A 20,089-nucleotide genomic window follows, 5' to 3' on the forward strand; every position below is an offset into this window, starting at 1 on the left:
ATTTTGGTCTGAAAATAGAAATCTTAAGTCACTGGGGTTTAGTTTTTTAAATTTAATTACCTTGATAGAGCTGTGCAATAGCTGAAATGAGTAGACAAAACATGATGGTGTTTTCTCATCAATGCCTCCAACAAATGATTTTGAATAACTGTACCATTGTGATGGCTGGTGAGTGTTGAGTGTTTATTGGAAAGGACATTGATAAGGAAACAGTGTTTCTCTTCTTTTGCAGTTTAGAAGCCAAAGCAATTGTGCTTCTCATCAGAACATTGTTGAAATCAATATATATTTGGAGGGGCATGATCTTAAGATTCGGTTGGCCTGGCTATTTATTTTATGGTAAACAAAAAGTACACAAAGAATTTTAAAATCATTGTTAGAAAACCATTAATGAGAGTGTGGATGAAATATAGAGCTAGATTAAGCCCAGGTATACCAGAATCGACATCTACCCACAAAGCTTTTCATAATAGAGAAGTAATAGCTCAAGATAGATGGGTAACCTATGCTGATCTTTTGAAAAAGGTGCCGGAGTCCCAGAAGTTAGAATTTAAAAGCTTAGACTGTTTGTTAGAAGAAGGCTTCTCCTGTGAGTGGTTATTGTATAGACAACACAGAGATTTTTGATAGATGATAAATTACCAGGAATTAAAGCTGGCGACAGTAAATTTGAGGAGATTCTAAAAGCAGACAATACACATAAAATTGCCATGTTCTACAAACGTCTTCTTGAAATAGATATGGAGGAAGACTACATTAAAGAGCAAATGATAAAGTGGTCACAAGACACAAAGCATAATATCATGTTAGAACAATGGGAAAAGTCTTGGAAGGTGAGAATTGTGTATACCCTTAGCCAGGAGCTAAGAAAAAATTTCTTCAAAATGCAATTTAGGTGGTACCTAACCCCTGATAAGTTGGCTAGAATGTATAAAGGGTTGTCCAACAAATGTTGGAAATGTAATCAGGAGGTGGTTACTTTCTACCATACATGTTGGACTTGCAAAGTTGCAAAGAAATATTGGACTGCCATCCATAGAGTGATCACAGAAATTATACAATGCAGAATAAGTATGAATCCAACTTTGTATTTATTGAGCATGTGTGAGATAGAATGTAGGCATGGCAAGTTATTGTTTTATATGTCAACATTTGTAAGAATGGTTTACGCTAGCAAATGGAAAATGCCTGTTAGTTCGGATATAGAAGAGTGGCTATATAAATTATCTGATATGGTACGATTGGATAAGCTTACATGTTTGAAAAGGGAGCAAGATTTGGATAAAATTTTAAAAAATGGCAACCCCTGCGGCAATATTTGGGTAAGATGGGGGACTATATGATTTATATGTAAAGTCATATTAACCTAAACTGGAAGTGAAGTTGTCATTTGCCGCTTTCCTTACATCTTTTTATTCTTTTTATATCCCGCAACCTAGAGATACAAAAGGAATGGCTGACAGGCTTAATTTGAATCGACTTTTTTGGAGTTCAGGAAGTCATTTTGCTTTTTCGTTTGTTCTGTTCATTGTGTTTGTGTTTGCAAGGGCTGGGTGGGAGGGATGGAGATGATGCTGGGGTTGGGGCTTGTTGCATTGTAATGCACTGTACTGTAATGTATTGTCCGTACATATAGTTTGTTCTATAAGCAACTGTTTTTTTTAATGTTTCTTCTAAAAACTAATAAAAAAAGAAATCAATATATATTTATTGGCAGAGTATATATACAACTACTCATACATTATTAATAATTTTAACACCTTGAAATTATATACAATTGTGGCCACTTACACTATTTTACTTTACCCCCGGTCCTTGTGCGCTATTGTAGAGCAGATTATAAATGAAAGAATCACATTTTAAAAAGTATGTAAAAATAACATAAAATAAAATAAACCACACGCACACAGAAACAACAAAAAATCCCAAACCTCACAACACAAAATCTATTAAAACCTGGAGTATAATGAACCCTGATTTCAAAGTGAAGACAGTTAAAGGAGATGGGTAAAAGAAATACTGCAATAAGGCAATATGAAAAAATAAGGGAGAAAAAAGAAAACCAAAAATTGAGCATTAAGGAACATACATGATGAGAATCAGTGTTGTCACATTGATATTTCTCAATGAACAAGAGAGCTGAATAATATCTGAATTCAGTTTGGAGGCTGGATTAGGGAATATCACTACCATCAGTAGAATTTATTTTTTTTGTATAATTTGGAAATGTGGTTTTAACATACTGTAGTAGTCTTTTTCAGATTCTCAATCCAAGTAAGTTTACTACAGACAAGTGAAAATATATTAAAAGCATTTAGGCAACCTCTTTCAGTCACAGATGCAGTAACTACAAAAGTACAATCTCTATCCTGTATTGTAAATAAATAAAAAGTAACAATAATCAGAATGACTTCAGAACTATAAAACTAGCTTTTTGCCTCATATTAGAGTCTGAGTGCTGTAAATGGACAAAGCAAACCTATTAGTACCTTAAGGTACCTTAAATCAGAAATGTTTTCTTCTTAAATGTTTTTATAGTTCAAGATGAGTAGATAGATACATGGACCTCTCATTCACTCATAGTAGCAGCAAAATGCATTCAAGAAGTTTTCACAACGGATAGAAAGCTGAAATATGGAATAGTCAAACCCCATGGAGTAACAAGAAAGGTCTGCAGACACATTTCCGTGCGTCTTATTAAAAAATTGTGGCAATGCAGATTACCTTATAATGATACCAAGTACATCAAAAGAACCCAATCAAACATTTGATGGAATGAAGAAATGGGAGTTCCATGCTTTCATGCTGTTGTCTTTGGACATGGGATGTGATGAATGGGTAGGACTTTTTTGTGGAAAGCAGGCACAAACCTTTTCTTGTACAATGAATGCCAAGTTCCTGAACACCCACACTCACATACCTCAATTGTTACCCATGCTTCAAGACATGCCAGCACTGATTTCAGTTGTTACTTTATAGTAGCATTCCTCTATGTTGTGCCCTCCAGATGTTTCGGACTAAAGCGCCATCAGACCCAGCTATCACAGCCAATAGCCAGAGGTGGGAGTCATTATGCAAAACACTTGGAGCGCATGACAATAGGGATCTTTATCATATTGGTGAAAACCAAATTTCAGTTATTTCATGCACAAGATCGAGACCTATTCTGCTCTCCATGGCTTTTCTGCCCTTGTGGTTTGGTTTTAACCTTTGTTCCTTTTGTCTGTTTCGGTTTTTGTAGTCTGTGGAGCATTTTGTGGAATATGTTGGTTGAACCTTTAATCTATGCTAGTTTTCAATTGATTGTGTATTTCATGTTCTGAACTGTACCACACCTAAGGCGACTTTGTCTATGAGCTGTTTAAAATACCTAAATACTAACACGACTACTCCCTGTTTTTGCTGTATATAAATGGCAAAGAGTTTTGCTGGTTGAGATTATGGGCTGAAAAATAGTATGAAAATAGCCACATGGATAAACACTTATAATTTTTTTTAAAGACTGTGCTCTCAGGTACATTGCACAGCTGCTACCTAAGTCTGTGGGATGTATGTTCACAAAATAGTTATAAACAAACAGTAGCCTCAAGCAACTAGTTATACATAAACAACTGCTAGCCCTGGGATCTCATGTGAAAGCTCTACAGGACTGAGATAAGCCTCTCTACACAAGCAGATGTATGTAGCCCAACAATGCAGTAGAAGGCTTTTTTCACTCTCTGCCTGTTGCTGGACTGGGAAGTGTATTTTAGATAGGCTGATTTTACACAAGTCAAGAAACAACATTTCATCTATCAATAGCGTTCTATGTTTTGTGAAATCAGCTAGGAGTACATTTAGCCAAACTGTTTTTGTTTATTTGGTTGCCTTTCGGACAGGGATATGCTTATATTTACAAGCTTATTTCTATAACTCTGTTTACTTACACCACTACAATTATTTCTTACACAACTACTACTGTGCAGGTTTAAACAGCTTGGAAACTGGTAGTGTTTAATAATCATCATACCATAAATTATAAGACCTATCACTAAATAAAGTAGAAACGCAGCTGTATACAAACTATTTTTTTCAAGTAATGTTATGTACATTTTATTGCCTGTATATGCACAATGATAAGCAGAGAACTATAAATACACAATGTAATAGAACAGTAGAAAACAAGAATGTTACACATATGAGAATGAGGAAGGGGAGACTATTTTCCTGATTCAGCTGCTAAAAAAGCAAGTGATGAATAATGCAATTGTTAGGGTTATTTTTACATATATTTCTAAAATATTTTCCCCTCAATAAACATTTTCTGCAACAACAAATTTCTTCTTCAATAATCACACCTTATCTTTCTCAGTCAGAATCACTTCTGATCCAAGTCAAAGTAACTTATTACATTATTTAATTGCAAATTTTCAATTTATCTTTTAAGGTATTAGGCAGATAAAGTAATTAGTTCTTTTAAAAATGATATTTGGCTGTGTGTGAAAGAGCTGGGTTTTGAATACACAACAGCAAAAGAACCAAGAAAATAAAAAATAAAATAAAAATATATTTCTATAGACAAAAGGTTTTTCACAAGACATAATGGGTAGCAGCTTAGTCAAAAGTATTCACCCTGAAGAGGTAGAGAGAAACTTAGCCTAGCAGAGAAAACATCATCCTTGGCACTGCTATCTTCTCTCCTGTAAATACACAATTCCTAAAACTAGATGATGTAACCATGGTCACAAAATCTAGGTTCTAGCCATTGTGAGAAGGGTGCTGAATTGATCTCACGCCTATCTCTCAATAAAGAAGCCTGATGTTCATATCTGAGAAACAGAAGACTTTAGGGGAATTTACTGGATCTTCATTGTCTCTTTCAGTAAGTCCATAAATACAAAGATGCATTATTCACAATAAAGTTAAAAAAAGTTACAGAAACAACCTGAAAACATTTCCACATCTCAGTCCAGATGGTCTTGATGACACCAGTTCAAGATAACCATGCAATAGTTGGTGCCTTTTCCCATCCATTCAAATTAAAACTCAAAATCAATGGTGTCCAAGGTTTATAGTGCTTGTGATTCTTCCCCTCTCCTCCCCTCCCCCCATCAGTGCAGAAACCCCCATTCTTGCAAAATGTAATTGCTGAAAAGTTTTTTCTGCAGTGCTGCCATATATCTCTATGTGAATTAAAATTATAGAACTATTATTAGTCCAGTAATTAGTTTGAGAGGCAACATTCTAGTGATAAAGATAAATACATACTGAGCATGCTTGTGCAGAGCACTCCACTCTGAAGCATCCTGCTTGACAATGTGACAAGGATGGTGGTACATATCCATTAAGTGACTTTGCTTAACCCAATGCTGGAAAAGCAGTGTGCCACACAACCTAAGTTCTGCAACACTGTATTATGAAAGTGCTATCTTCCATACAGGTGACACTGCCTGAAGAATCCCCCTAGTTCATAATGAGTATTTCTTTAAGGGACAAATATATTCAACAAGGACCTACAAATGCTTTTACAGAGCTAGATCAATCCAGTTTTTATTAGCACTGCATGGCTTTCAGACTCAATTATATGAGTCAAGGCTTCCATATGACAATGCATCTCCAGTACAATGATTTAATCTAGATGCAGTTCAGAGCAGTCCAGCTTCATTGTTCTTGTGTCCTACCACTCCATGTATCCAAGAAAAAAATAGTACTTAAACAAGAACAGTAATTAGGAGTTGTGTTACTTTGCAGCTGAATAAAAACAAAGAAATTTAGATTTTAGCTTTTAAAGCTTAAAGCATTCCCGTTTAATTAGGTTTTTTTTAAAAAAAGAAACATGTACAGTAACACTGACAAAAATCAATGGGATGACACACAGAGTAGTGTGAACAGAAACTGTGATGGATTAGGTTTAAAAAATTTAATCTGTTTCAATCAAGTAATATTAATACTGTTTTTCCTTTGGATATGGAATAACTGCAACAGTCACATGCAGGCTGAGAGTAGCCCTCCATTAAGGGGGAAAAACAGAAACAGAAAATATAAAACACCCCAACAAAAATAAAGAGTTGATGTGTGTTTCAGACTTTTCCTTTTTCTGATGTGACTTTTCTTCTTATGACCTATCATGTGGGCAGAAGCATCACTAGCTTTGTCCAGGAACATCTGCGGCTGCATCACCTGCTCCAGAGCCTGTTTGTGCACGTTTGATGTAAAGATTCAACAGCTTCATCTGCAGATTTAATTCAGTAAACATCTTGATCAGTAGTCATGGCAATTTTGGTATCACAAGATTCCAAATACGTTTAGGTATCTTATATTGTACAACCAATAATAAGAATAAAGAAAAAGCTATTTGCCAAGGAAAGATGTATACAATGAGGGAAATACTGGCCATTGCTTGAGAATTAGAAAATGTGGCTGTGGTTCAAAGAGAAGTAACTTGTTTTTACATAATTTATGAAATAATCACATATTCTTCTTAAGATACGTACAGGAATGGCAGGAGCTCCTAGGTTTTCAGTTTGCAATATTCAGGCTTTACTTACTAGGGAGAGTACAAAGAACCTCTCTGATCTAATACCTTGTTATTATAAACCTATTAAAAAATAGCTGAAAGAAAAACGGGTAAATTGGAAGGGGCTGAAACTTTCACTATTAGGTCACACCCCCCCCCCCCTTTTAAAAGGTTTCTGACTCCAGACCTATTTTTATCATTCAAAACAATACCTCTAACTCCTCCTCTGGCATAGTTTAAAACTGGCAACTATCTATTATCTCCTTTATTTTTAACACCAAGAAGATATTTTAAGAATTTGTTCATGCATATGAGGTGCAGAGCTGGACAGAGTCCATCCCCTTTTTTTGGATATGATGAAAAGGATAAAATAGACTCCAGTAAAGCAATTGTTGGGAGATACCAGTTCCACAACTCCCAGGTCTAAGAGATGAGATAGAGCCTGCTGAACTGCTAGGTCTTTGTGTAAGATTCTGATGTTGGCAACTGTAAGAAGTAGGGTCTTGTAGTTTGGTAAAACTCTATGGAGTAGACTTTGTTTATGGTCTGCAACACCTGCTAGTCTGAAGCAGAGGTCTCCCAGACATGGATGAAAATGGATAGCCTTTGCCTATTTAGTGGGCTGGATAGTCACAAGATGTTTTTATTTTTTGGTGGTTGATTTCCTGGTTGAGGAAGTTGACTGGACCCTTCTTGTGGATGTAGCAAAATCTGTGATCTTGTCCATGCAGGTTTAAAGGTTGTAAAGTCTCTAGGGCAGGAGAAGGTGTGAAAGGGACAAAAAGACTGAGAAGGCTGCTTAAATTCTAATTTTGCTTTCTTCCCTTCTAGAGAAGGCCTAGCCTTCTTATTTTTGGTTTATATGAGGATGGCTTTAAGAGCATGTCCTCAAAAAACCAAATTACCAGTGAAGGGGACTGAGGCTAGATTTGCTCTGGATTCTGTCAGTGTTCTAGAATTTGAGTCAGACTGATCTGCTTGCTTTTGTAGCAGCAGAAACAGAGTGAACTGCGAATAATCATGAGTCTCTAGTGGCATCTACTGTGAAGGCAAAGATTCAGATGTGACCTAGCTAGGGATTTTGCATCTAAATCTTGCTTAGTAAAAGTATCCTGAACCCTGAGCATGGCTGCTCTGGCTATCAGGGTGGTCATACAGAAGGCCCAGATAGACAAGGAGCATTTAAGAGCTGCATGTGTGCTCCCCTTACTTGAATCTTTAAGAAATGAATCTTCTTGTCTGGGTGCCAGAGGACCTGTAAGGAAAGCTGAAACTGGCCTGCCAATAAGTGGGGGTTTGAGAAATTCCACCACTTCAGGGTTCAGGGTGTGTAACTTCTGAGCTATATTTTAAATCTTTCCTACCCTGCACTGGTGAGTCCCATTCTGATTTAATGAGATCTCTGAAATCAGGAGACAAAGGGGTAGCATGAACTGAGATATTAGCTTTAGGAAACACAGGGTTGCCTCATGAAGTGTTCTTACAGGGCATAGTATTAATGTTGGTGATAGAATCAGTCTCAACTTTGTGTGGCTTTGACTGCTTTAGATAAGAAAGGAACAAAATCACCTAAACTGAAATGTCTCTCCCTTGTTGATTCTTCTTGTTCACCAGTAGCTGACCATTCCTCCTCTCCTAAATCAGATGAGTTTCTCGGGGACGTTGTAGAGAGAGAAGCAATATCTAAGTCCTGAAGAGCATGTTGAGTGCTAGCTCCAGGTAAAGGGGATCAGAAGAGTTCTCAACTTCCAAAGACTGTACTAGCAGTGGAGGCTACTCAGCTGCTTGCTATGCTATTTTTCTGTGGGGAGGAGAGAAGGGAGGGGCTGAATATGTCTGCGCCTTTTAGAGGAATCAGCTCTTTTGCCACCATAGAGGAAATTTGCTGAAGCCACATATTCTAATCAAACAAGGGTGTGGACATGGGAAAAAGCATAGGCAATGTACCCGTCATGGTATTACCTTTCTCATAATGGCTGGTGACTATAACATGGGTTTAAAAAGACTACTGTGAGTGGTTGCAGCACATGTGCATGCTCTCTTGGGCTTGAGAGGCACTACAGAAGAAACTGGGGCTGCGGTTGCTGTGGTGAGGATTGGTGGAATTGGTAGGGAAGCAGTTGTGTCAGGGTCAGTTCTCATCTCTTGTTCCAAAGCTCCCTCTAAATATTAATTGTCTTGGAAGCTAAATCCTGTTTCTAATTGTTGCTGAGTGGAAACCGAATCCAGTGCCTCAGCCATTGTAAGGTTGGAGGCACAAGGAGGATCTATTTCATTATAAACAGATTCAGCAGCTTTGTTCGCATAGGCAGCTCCAGAGGAGACATTGCTATAGAATGCTATTGTGTGTGCATCTTTGCAGTTCCTGGGGAAGGGAGGTAAGAATGAGTACATGTCCCCAACATGCCTTGGAGCAGTCTGAAAAGCAGAACTAGATTTGGTTTTTATTTTCCCAAGGCTGAGAGGAGGTTTGAGAGAGGGGTGTGAAGGGAGAAGAAAAACATTTAAGGGGGAGGGGCATATCTGAACATGAGAAACTGCAGTTTGGGAATCAGGATCTGAAACCATGGTTTGACCCTGGCTCATTCTTATCAACCACAGTCAAACCAACAATGGGAATCATGTCAGCCTCCAAGCACTGCTGGACTGCAAATCCCAGCTGTCCTAGCGAATACCAGTAACAGTGAGAAATGTTGCAAATTACAGTCCAACAATATCTGGAGGGCAATATGATTCCCAACCCTCATTTAAATCAAGCTCGTTCAGATGTCATAACAAACTGATTAGGCTGATGGAGTAACTTTTATACTTCCTATAAGTGTGAAAGATGAAATGAGGAGAAAGTACCATGGGCTTGTTACTATAGTGGGAAATCACTGTTTCCTATCATGTCTGAATAGACCCTTAAATGTAATTTGCAGAGCAAAGAAAGTAATTCTTTTCAATTCACTTATGCAGGAACTCTTTTGAGTGTTTTAATGCTGCCCCATGAGGGAAAGCTTTGCACACAGAATCAGCATGCCAAGAAGATGGGTTCTGCTATACTGGCATGGTTAAAGGTAAAGGTTTTCGAAGACAACTCTGTGATCATGTGTGGCCAGCATGATTGCACAGAATGCTGTTACCTTCCCATCAAAGTGGTACCTATTTATCTACTTGCAGTTTTACATGATTTCAAACTGCTAAGTTGGCAGAAGCTAGGATAGTGACGAGAGCTCACTCCATCACTCGGGCATTGAACTGCCAACCTGCCAATCTTGCAGTCGTCAGAGTCAGCATCTTAATCACTGAGTCACCTATGACATACACTTGTTCTTCTACCTGCATACAGAAGTACTTTATGTGGTTGGGGACTCTTAAACATGCAACATCTTATCTGTTGCTTAAAATAGTACAGTTCAGAAAATATTCATCTATGGATTCTGATATATGTATAAACTGAGTTCCAGACTGCTCTAAAACAGAGGAGTATTTCAATCCTGATGGTCTGCCCAATATATCAATAGTCATATAGTCAGTTTATTTATACACTTTTCCAAAAATGCTTGGAGTGTTTCACAGAACGTAAAATCATAGAATCAAAGAGCTGGAAGAGACCACAAGTGCCATCCAGTCCAACCCCTTGCCATGTAGGAACTTTCAATCAAAGCATCCCCAACACACGGCTGTTCAGCCTCTGTTTAAAGACTTCCAATGAAGGAGACTCCACCACAATCCGAGGGAGTTTGTTCCATTGTTTAACAGCTTCTACTGCCAGGAAGTTCCTCCTAATGTTAAGGTACAATCTCTTTTCCTATACAGTAGCTTGTATCCATTGTTCTGGGTCCTCTTCTCTAAGCAGCGGAAAACAATCTTACTCCATCCTCAATATGTTATCCCTTCACATATTTAAACAAGGCTATCATATCACCTCTTAACTTTCTCTTCTCCATGCTAAACATAGCCAGCTCTCTATGTCTCTCTTCATAGGGCATGGTTTCCAGACCCTTTACCATTTTAGTCGCCCTCCTCTGGACACACTCCAGCTTGTCAACATCCTTTTTGAATTATGGTGCCCAGAATTGGACACAGTACTCCAGGTAAGGCCTGGTCAAGGCAGAATACAGTGGCACCATTACTTCCCTTGATCTAGACACTATACTTCTATTGATGCAACCTAAAATTGCATTGGTCTTTTTAGCTGCTGATTCATGTTCAACTTGTGGTCTACTAGGACTCCTAGATCCTTTCACCCATAGTCTTGTTAAGCCAGGTCTTCCCCATCCTATATCTATGCATTTCATTTTTCCATCCTACGTTCAGTACTTTACATTCCCTCTGTTTAAGTTAATTTGGTTAGCTTTGCCCCAGTTTTCTAATCTATTAAGGTCATTTTGAATTTTGATCCTCTTCTCTGAGGTATTTGCTATCCCTTCTAATTTGGTATAATTTGCAAATTTGATATGTATGCCCTCTAGCCTTTCATCCAAGTCACTGATAAAGGTGTTGAATAGTAGTGGGCCTAGGACAGAACCCTGTGGCACTCCACTGGTCACTTCCTGCCAGGTTGAAGAGGAGTCACTGCTGAGCACCCTTTGGGTTTGGCCAGTCAACCAATTACAAATCCTTATATTTTTGTGGGTTTTTTGGGCTATGTGGCCATGTTCTAGAAGAGTTTCTTCCTGACATTAACTCTTCTAGAATATGGCCATATAGCCCAAAAAACTCACAAAAATCTATGGATGCCAGACTTCAAATGACAAATCCATTTAACAGCTGCATTGTCTAGCCCACATTTTACTAGCTTGTTTGCAAGAATGCCATGGCGAACCTTGTCAAAGGCCTGACTGAAATCAAGATATGCTATATCCACAGCATTCTCTTCATCTATCAAGCTGGTAATTTTATCTTAAAACAAGATCAGATTAGCCTGGCATGACTTGTTTCTCTGAAACCCAAGTTGACTTTATGTGATTATCAGAAATGACTATCAGTTCCCTGAAAACAGCAAAAGCTAAATGCTTGGGAAAAGAAACGTGCCGCCAAAATTCACCCATTTACATTAAGGGTCTGAAACCAAATTAGGTTCTCGGGTCTAATAGGTCTCCACCTACTTTGCTGCCAGTTAGTTGGCTGAGATGTGGTTTTAGCTCATCTCCAATCACTGCATGAATGGCTACAAGACAGAAGACACAAGCCTTCCGAACACTGCTCTCCGAGTTATCATAGCCCTAAAAATAAAACAAAGTTAGCATTTAAAATCATATCAGTTAATTAATAACGTAAAAAGTCATTTCCTGCAAGAATATTACATTAGGCTGGGAACTAACTGATAAAATCCCTGCAGTTATTTGGTGGGCAGGATGATAAGTGGCTTCAAAAGAAACAAATTGGTGAAATATACTCAATGTACAGGTTTATTATATTTTAGGTTTTACATCCTAATTCTTTGCAAGACACATGATTTATTTCATTTCTTGTATATAGTTATTTGTGCATGTTTTATACCTTCTTACCTGTATTAGACCTGGTACTATTTCTGGCAAGAGTTGAGCAAGTGTTTCTTTAGGTACCCTTTCTATCACCTTAGTCTGCATTTTGATTGCAGCCAGATTTATAGGGTAATCTGCTGTTTGGATAATGGGACAAAGTACTTTGATGCACTGATCTGGACTAATAGATGTAGCAAGCATAGCAGCAGCCTCTTCAGCTGATCTTACCACCTGAAAGATTAAACAGAAACACTGAGAAGCAATTAAATAGCACCAGCTCACTTTTACTTGTAGTTTAACTGTTAAAACTGCCTGGAAAATTCACAGTAAATATATTTTGCTTAATAAATGAAATTCCTCTCAATACTGCAATATCTCAGTTATCGTGAAGATGGATTGTCAAAAGAGCATTTAGAACGCTCAGAAGTGAAAACGAAAATGTCTCCAAACAATGAAGTAATTTATATGTGTAAGCATCAGTTAAAGATTTGGATGTTTCAATTCTACATACTACAATCATAATGTTGTCTTTTCAAAAATGAGGGAGGGGGAAGAATCCTGCTTGAAAATAAGGGCTGATTCCTAATTAATATAAATATTTAAACAATTATTTTCAGCTGATTTTTTAGCTAGTTATTTTACATCAGAGTGTGGCAATGACACAATCTTTTAACTGCTGCTTTATGTATTTGTGAGAGTGATTTTTCCAACTTTTCTTAACATGGCATGTACAAAGCAGGATTAGAAAAAGGACAAGCTGGTAAAGAAGGGTTATTTATTCATTTCTACCCTCCATCACCTCAGTGATGTGTACAAAAAATAATAATTTAAAACCATCCAGAACAATGTAAAAAATTAAAATGGTAAGGGATAATTTAAACATTCTAAAATCACAATAAACAATTTAGCAATTTAAAACTAGAAGAGTTTAAAGCTATGTGTGGATTTGGAAAACTATGTTTTAATATGGTACCAAAACAAAACCAGCATTATATCTCTCAGGCCTGCAAAGAAGGGCATTCCATACCTGGCTCCACAACTTTGTTGCCATTATGGCGCACAGAGCAAAGTCTGTCCAGAAGACTAATCTTTGGACAGGCAGGAAGAGTATTAGCATCAATACAGAGAAAGTACAGAGAAACTCTCTTTAGATTTACCTTTAGTGGCATAGAAGCCATTTCACTATGATGTAGTCCTATACTGCTGGGATTATACATCAAGCAAAATCCTGGTTTGGGAAGAATTATGTATTTTCGAACTAGAATCAGACATACTTCAGGTAACTGGGTACAACATATATTATTAATATTATATCCCTGTAATATTCATAAATCTGAAAGGTTATATGTTTCAGGTTACAATATTGATTACTGAAATTCAGTTTAAGGGATGTTTTCCACCACAACCAAGCAATAGTGTTCTCCACAAAAGTTACAGTGCAAGGCATTTATTTTGGATTCTGATCACTTTCTCAAAGTTCAAGTTGATGACTATGTCAGTATTCTTAGACTGCATTTTTATTTTTTTAAACAGTGAAAATTTCAATCACATCATCAAGGTCAACATAAACCTACTGAACACGATACAAACCTCCTTGTGTGGATCTTTATGAGCTTCTAGTGTCTTCATGATAGTAAGCTCTGCGTAATTTCTAAATCTTGCTGGTTGGTGCCTTAAAATCTCTCTTAAAACTTTCAATGCCAGTGCTCTAATTGCATGCTGAAAGTTTAAAAATACTTGATTTAGTCTTTATTCCACATCTTCGAACTAATTTTTAACAGCAGAATTATGAATACCAGAATTGAATCCAGTATTTAATTCCTCCTTTTGCAAGTCTACAAAAATATGGGCCTTCCCAGATTAATTATGGGTAAAAAATTATGTAGTCACCTTTCCTTCTCCAAGAACATTTGAAGGGAATGTCATGCTTACTTGGTACTAATATCAGAATGGGTGTGTGTGTGCCTTCAAGTCACCTGTCAACTTACAGTGACTCCATGAATTTTATAGGGTTTTCTTAAACCAAGAATACTCAGAGGAGGTATTGCTGGCCCACAGCACCTGGTATTCATTGGCTGCCTCTCATCCAAGTACTAACCAGGGCTGCCTCTGATTAGCTTCCAAGATCAGAAAGGATCTGGCCCCTTTAGGTTATTTAAGCTAGACACATAAACATAAACTGTATATTAAAATATCATATCTAACATCATTGCTATTGCAATGAAGATCTATGAGCATCCGACGCCTCTACTAATGCTAGAAATTGTGACAACATAGTGTGAGGAACATATCTCCCCTTCATGTCATGCAGGGAATGAGCATCAACCCTGATGATGATGATGATGATGATGATGATGATGATGATGATGATGATGATAATAATAATAATAATAATAATAATAATAATAATTATTATTTATATTCTGCTTAATCACAGGGAATCCAAGCGGATTACAGCATTAAAACAAATACAGTTAAAAACGTATACATTAAAAATTCCCAAATCCCTATAGATACATTTTAAAAAAATCTCCAGCTGTGATAACATGATCTGTTTAAATGAAGAAGAGGATGGGCTACTGTACATCCTATATGAAGAAAGCAATATACATCTAGTTTCTTCTTGGTTTTCTATTGAGGCAAAAGTTTATAATGTTGATGTACTAAGTTTCCAAGAGGAATATTAATATCAAAATTTGTTTCAAATCCAAGAAAACAAAGCAGCCATATATATATAGCACCATCATTTAGGACCTTACCTCTTTGTCCCCTAGAGTTTCAAGTAAGAGAAGGAGAATTGTTTTGAAGTGCTCATCCCAAACACCAAATGACTCTTCTTGAGTCAATTTCATTAGTTCATAGAGAGCAGCTTTTCTTTCTTCAACTCTCTCATTATGGTTTGATAATTCCTTGAGCAATTCTGCTACCAGGTCAGAATGGTCCAGGGGAGGTTCTGGGCCAAAAAGAAAGAAAGAAAAAGTGAATTTATCAATTCTCCTGATGTAAAAGATTTGATTTGAAAAGTACAACAGAAAATCTAACAAGCACCTTCCTGGATGGAACACTTGTAGCTAATTAATATCTTTTTTAGTTTATTTGCTGCATAGCTTGGAAAATGCTGTCTGGCAAATTCTCCTTCTACTTGAGTGACAGAGAGCAGTTCAGGCACTGTTTGATCTGTAATCTGAACCAATGGAAGGTTCTTTGAAGGAAGACTGCTGGGGTCTCAAGTAAGAGGCATCCCCCCTTCTAACATATAGTTACTAGTGATGTGGCAATAATTGACTGCACTCAAATATCCCTAAATATTTCTAACCAACAAAGGAGAAAAGACATATCCAACCACTGAGACCCCAAATTAATTATTTTAAAATTGAACACGAACAAGGCAGGATGGATCCTGGACTTGTCAAACTAACAAAGAGAGTTCATTCTCTTTACTTGTTACTACCTGTATCTAGTAGTTCAGACCAAGACATGAATTCAAGGTTCCAGTACAGTCTGAAACACACTTGTTTTGGAAAACACACACATAGACATGGCATTAAAACGCTACTATTCTGTGAAAGGGTGATGGTGAGATCAGGTGGCTGTCCTGCATTGGGAATGAGCAAAAACCCCTCTAGGTCTTCCACAGACACTGTGACATGAAAGAAAATATGGCTACAAACTATTACAGTATGCTTTAATAAGTTCAGTGCAGCACTTTCTCTTATACATGTTTTTCAAAATGAAAGTTTTAAGATTATGACAACACATAGATACACCAACTACTGTTCTTTGCTTATATACTAAGAAGTGCTGGTTTTATTGTATAGATGGGACAGTCTGTTACTGTGGTAGTGATGATATGGGAATAATAATAATAAGGGAGCCCTGGTGGCGCAGTGGTTAAATGCCAGTACTGCAGCCACAAGGTTGTGAGTTTGATCCCAGGGCTCCAAGGTTCACTTAGCCTTACATCCTTTCGCAATCTGAAAGGATGGAAGGCTTGTTGGGGGCAGTTAGCGTACAGATTGTACGCCGCTTAGAGCGTGCTGAGTCACCGATAAGCAGTATAGAAATGTACATATGATGACAATAATAATAATAATAATTATTATTATTATTATTACAGTGGTGCCTCGGGTTACGAAAGTAATTCGTTCCGCGGCCGCTTTCGTAACCCGAAAAGCCTTCGTAAGCCGAATTGCCATAGGCGCTAATGGGGAAAAGCCGCGATTCCGTGCGAAAAAGCCGAAAAAAGCACCAAAATTTTTTTCGTAACCTGAAAAAACATTCATAACCCGGAACAATTATTTCCAATGGGATTTTTTCGTATCCCGAAAATTTCGTAACCTGGGTATTTCGTATCCCGAGGTACCACTGTATTATTTTCTCTCCCGCCTCTCCTCAAGGCTCCAGGTGGGGTACAGCATGTTAAAGTATGAAACACAATTAAAAACATATAACCCCACAGTTAAAATACAACACTATAAAATCATTAAAACACATTCAGGAAAATTCATATACAGATTAAAAACGTGGCTACAGTTTCTTCTCTTGCTTTTGGCTGCATAATAAATTTTGTACCCTTTTCCTTACATCTCACTCAGCCTTACTGTTTCAAAATTACAAACAGGCAAAATGAACTATTAACATTTTAAAAAAGAAATGTACATAGTATATTTAATTTTTCTGCATTTTTATGTCAGCATTTTGGATTATAGTTCAGATTTTCATTTAGTTTATCGTAACTAAAGATACCTAACAGCTGTTGTTCTCACATGTCACTTGAGTCCAATAACAATTATCTTTACTTTGTACAGCTCCTTTTATATACCCCTTCCCCGATACTCTCTGAATCATACTTGACTTACCATCAGGAAACTGGTCTGCATCATCATCAAACATGGCTTCTTTCAAAGCTGATTTATTAAAAGAACCAACACTATCTGTGTAATTGTATGGATTATAATCACGTGATCGTGGGGAGGAATGAGGAGGCATCGTGTTAAGTAGTGAGGTTTTATTGTCAAGAGCTGTTCGGCCTGTTTCAGCAGCCCCACCTCCTGCTCGCAGATCTACTAATCCAGACCCACTGCAAATCTAAAAAGGGGAAAGAGAGACTTGTGTAAAATTCAGACCAAGATTTATTTATTTATTAACAATATTTATGTAGAGTCATTATGAGCCTGGGTAACTGAACAATATGTTCAGAAAGTGTCTGAAGTTCATTACAGTCTCTGCCTCTTACACTGTCTTTGGCAGAGCATTCCAAAGAGTGGGTTTTGGAACCTTTTAATTTGAGGATGGCCTTTTTGATTGAGGCTAGGTTGACACTTCACTTAGCAAAACATTATTATTATTATTATTATTATTATTATTATTATTATTATTACATAGTTTATTTATATAGCACCATAAGTTTACACAGCACTTTACATAGTCATCAATCAAGATACAGAAAAACTAGGTTGACACTTCATTTAACAAAACATTTTTTTAGATCATGAAAGCAGATGAAGGGGAAAATGCATTACTAACACACAACATTTTCTTCATTTTATTTTGTCCCCTTCATTGTCCCTATAATCCTGGCTCCATATTACTAGCACCATCCCACTGCCTCTGGCTACTTCCTTTGTTTTCATAGGAAGGCAGTGGGGTTATCTTTGTCTTTGTTCAGATCTACGACTCTTAAGTTATTTTAATTAATTCCCCCTCCCCCACACCAACTGAAATACTCACTGAATCGCCATCCTCCTTTTTGGAATCTCGTTTTATAGGCTCATTCATATCTTCCTGACTGCGGAAGCTAAAGTTCTGAATTGCTTCAGTCACTCCACGGAGAGAACTATAAATATCTTCTGAATTCATGTTTTCTGTATCGTAATCAAATGCACTGTGCAACAACAACAAAAACACAGTAAATATTTTTCAATAACCACCATGTGTTTTGTTCTCTAATTGCTATCTTTGTATAAGGATCTTGACATAAAATTAAATAGAACATAGGATTTAATCAAGCTGTGTGTCCCTGGCATCACATTGCACTTATGCAAACCAGCACCTGCAGCTGGTGAAGGTGAGAATCATTCTTATTCCTGTCATGTGAGGCACTTTATACTGATGTTTTTGGCTCTGAGTGGAGGAAAGAATTAGAAGAGTTTTAAAAATAAAGGACTTCAGTATTGGCCACTGAGGTAGACAGCTGTGATTAAATACATTTGGCCTTTGTTCATTAGGTGGAAGTGATCATGTTCTCCTGGAGTTTGTTATACAGTGGAAAGGAGAAGCCAGGCATAGTCAGACACGCATTCTAGACTTTAGGAAAGCTGATTTCAGTAAACTAGTACTGAGGGTGATCCTGTGGTCAGAAATACTAAAAGAGAAGGGGGTTCAGGAAGGATGGGAGTTTCTCAAAAGCAAGATACTGAAGGCACAATTTAAAACAGTTCCAATGAGGAAGAAAAATGGGAGGTGTCTCAGGAAACCAGGATGGATGACTAAAGAACTTTCAACTGAGCTAAGTTTTAAAGGGAACATGTATAAGAAACGGAAAAAGGGGGATATCACCAAAAAGGAATTCAAAGAAATAGCAAGCACATGTAGGGGTAAAGTCAGAAAAGCTAAAGCATATGATGATTCTGGATTACTTTGATTCCAGAGATATACAATTATCTTTTAGAATTAAATCCTGTAAGAACAACGTAGCCTAACAAAAGATAAGCCAGATGAAAGAGAGTATTAGGCTTTATAAATCAATGGTGGCTGAAGTTTTATTATGTGAGTTGGGGAGAGAAGCTGACAGACTGAATGTGAGTTAAGAAGAGTAAGACCAGAGAAGGGAATGGAAAGAGAAGGTAGAAGGTCAAGAAAGTGAAGAAGGTATGAGTAGGTATGACTGGAAGATGAGAGATAAGGGAAGAATGAGAAGAATTTAGAAAGACAGAAAATATGAAGGAGAAAATAAGGAAATTGGAATGGTAGATGTAGGGGCAAGGGACAAAGAAAGTTTAAGGAAAGAGTAGAAGTTTGATTCAACCTTTTGGAGGGGACAGGAGCGGGTAGCTGATGTAGAAGAAGGTTGGAAAGAGATGTGAGATAGAGTTGAATTGAATGAAGAACTTCTCTGAGCAAAGAACACCAATCAAACTCATATTTGTTATGTAATCTTTTACAGCGCTTGTGTGTTAGTGTTTAAGAATGTGTGTTTGTATTTTTTAAAAACTTAATAAAACTTTAAAAAAAGAAAAAAGAAAAGAAAGGCTAAAGCGTAGAATGAACTCAGGGTTGCTAGACAGGTTAAGAACAATAAAAAGGCATTTTTTGGATATGTCTGCAGCAAAAGTAAGAATAAGGAAATGGTAAGGCCACTGTGTGGAGAAGATGACAAAATGCTAACAGGGGACAGAGAAAAGGCAGAATTACTCAACATCTTCTTTGCCTCAGTATTCTCAGAAAAGAAAAAGGGTGCTCAACCTGAGAAAAATGGAGCAGAGGACAGAATAGGGGAAATTCAGCACAGAATGAATATAAGTCTCTAGGACCAGCTGAACTACATCCAAAGGTATTAAAAGAACTGGCAAATGTAATATTGGAGCCATTGGCTATAATCTTTGAGAACTCCTAGAGAACAGGAGACGGGCCAGTAGACTGGAGGAGGGCAAATGTTGTGCCCATCTTCAAAAAGGAAAAAAGAGGACCTCAACAATTATCGTCCAGTCAGCCTGACATCAATACCAGGAAAGATTCTAGAGCAGATAATTAAACAGAGAGTCTGTGAACATCTAGAAGGCAATTTCATAATCACAAAAAGTCAACATGGGTTTCAGAGAAACAAGTCATACCAGGCTAATCTGATCTCTTTTTTTTGGATAAAATTACCAGTTTGATAAATGCCGTAGATATAGTATATCTGGATTTCAGTAAGGCCTTTGACAAGGTTCCCCATAACATTCTTGCAAACAAGCTGGTAAAATGTGGGCTAGTCTAGGCAACTGTTACATGGATTTGTAATTGGTTGACTGGCCAAAACCAAAGGGTGCTCAACAATGGCTCCTCTTCATCCTGGAGGGAAGTGACCAGTGGGGTCCCACAGGGCTCTGTCCTGGCCCAGTGCTATTCAACATCTTTATCA

The 20,089-nt window shown here is 37.4% G+C and overlaps 1 protein-coding gene across 37 annotated transcripts in view; it reads right to left on the minus strand.

Moving 5' to 3' along the window:
- Positions 1-4,065: 4,065 nt before the first annotated feature.
- Positions 4,066-20,089, minus strand: part of CLASP2 (cytoplasmic linker associated protein 2) — a 167,570-nt gene continuing 151,546 nt past the window's right edge. For all 37 annotated transcript variants that reach the window (XM_042474354.1, XM_042474351.1, XM_042474353.1 and 34 more), the window contains 7 exons: positions 17,698-17,851; positions 16,827-17,055; positions 14,727-14,920; positions 13,558-13,686; positions 11,992-12,198; positions 11,590-11,706; positions 4,066-6,211 (listed from right to left, as the gene is read on the minus strand). In XM_042474354.1, coding sequence (XP_042330288.1) covers positions 6,125-6,211; positions 11,590-11,706; positions 11,992-12,198; positions 13,558-13,686; positions 14,727-14,920; positions 16,827-17,055; positions 17,698-17,851 — 1,117 coding nt within the window. In that variant the 3' untranslated portion in view covers positions 4,066-6,124. The remainder of the gene's footprint in view (positions 6,212-11,589; positions 11,707-11,991; positions 12,199-13,557; positions 13,687-14,726; positions 14,921-16,826; positions 17,056-17,697; positions 17,852-20,089) is intronic.

Source organism: Sceloporus undulatus, chromosome 6, assembly GCF_019175285.1.
Source record: "Sceloporus undulatus isolate JIND9_A2432 ecotype Alabama chromosome 6, SceUnd_v1.1, whole genome shotgun sequence".
NCBI lineage: Eukaryota > Metazoa > Chordata > Lepidosauria > Squamata > Phrynosomatidae > Sceloporus > Sceloporus undulatus.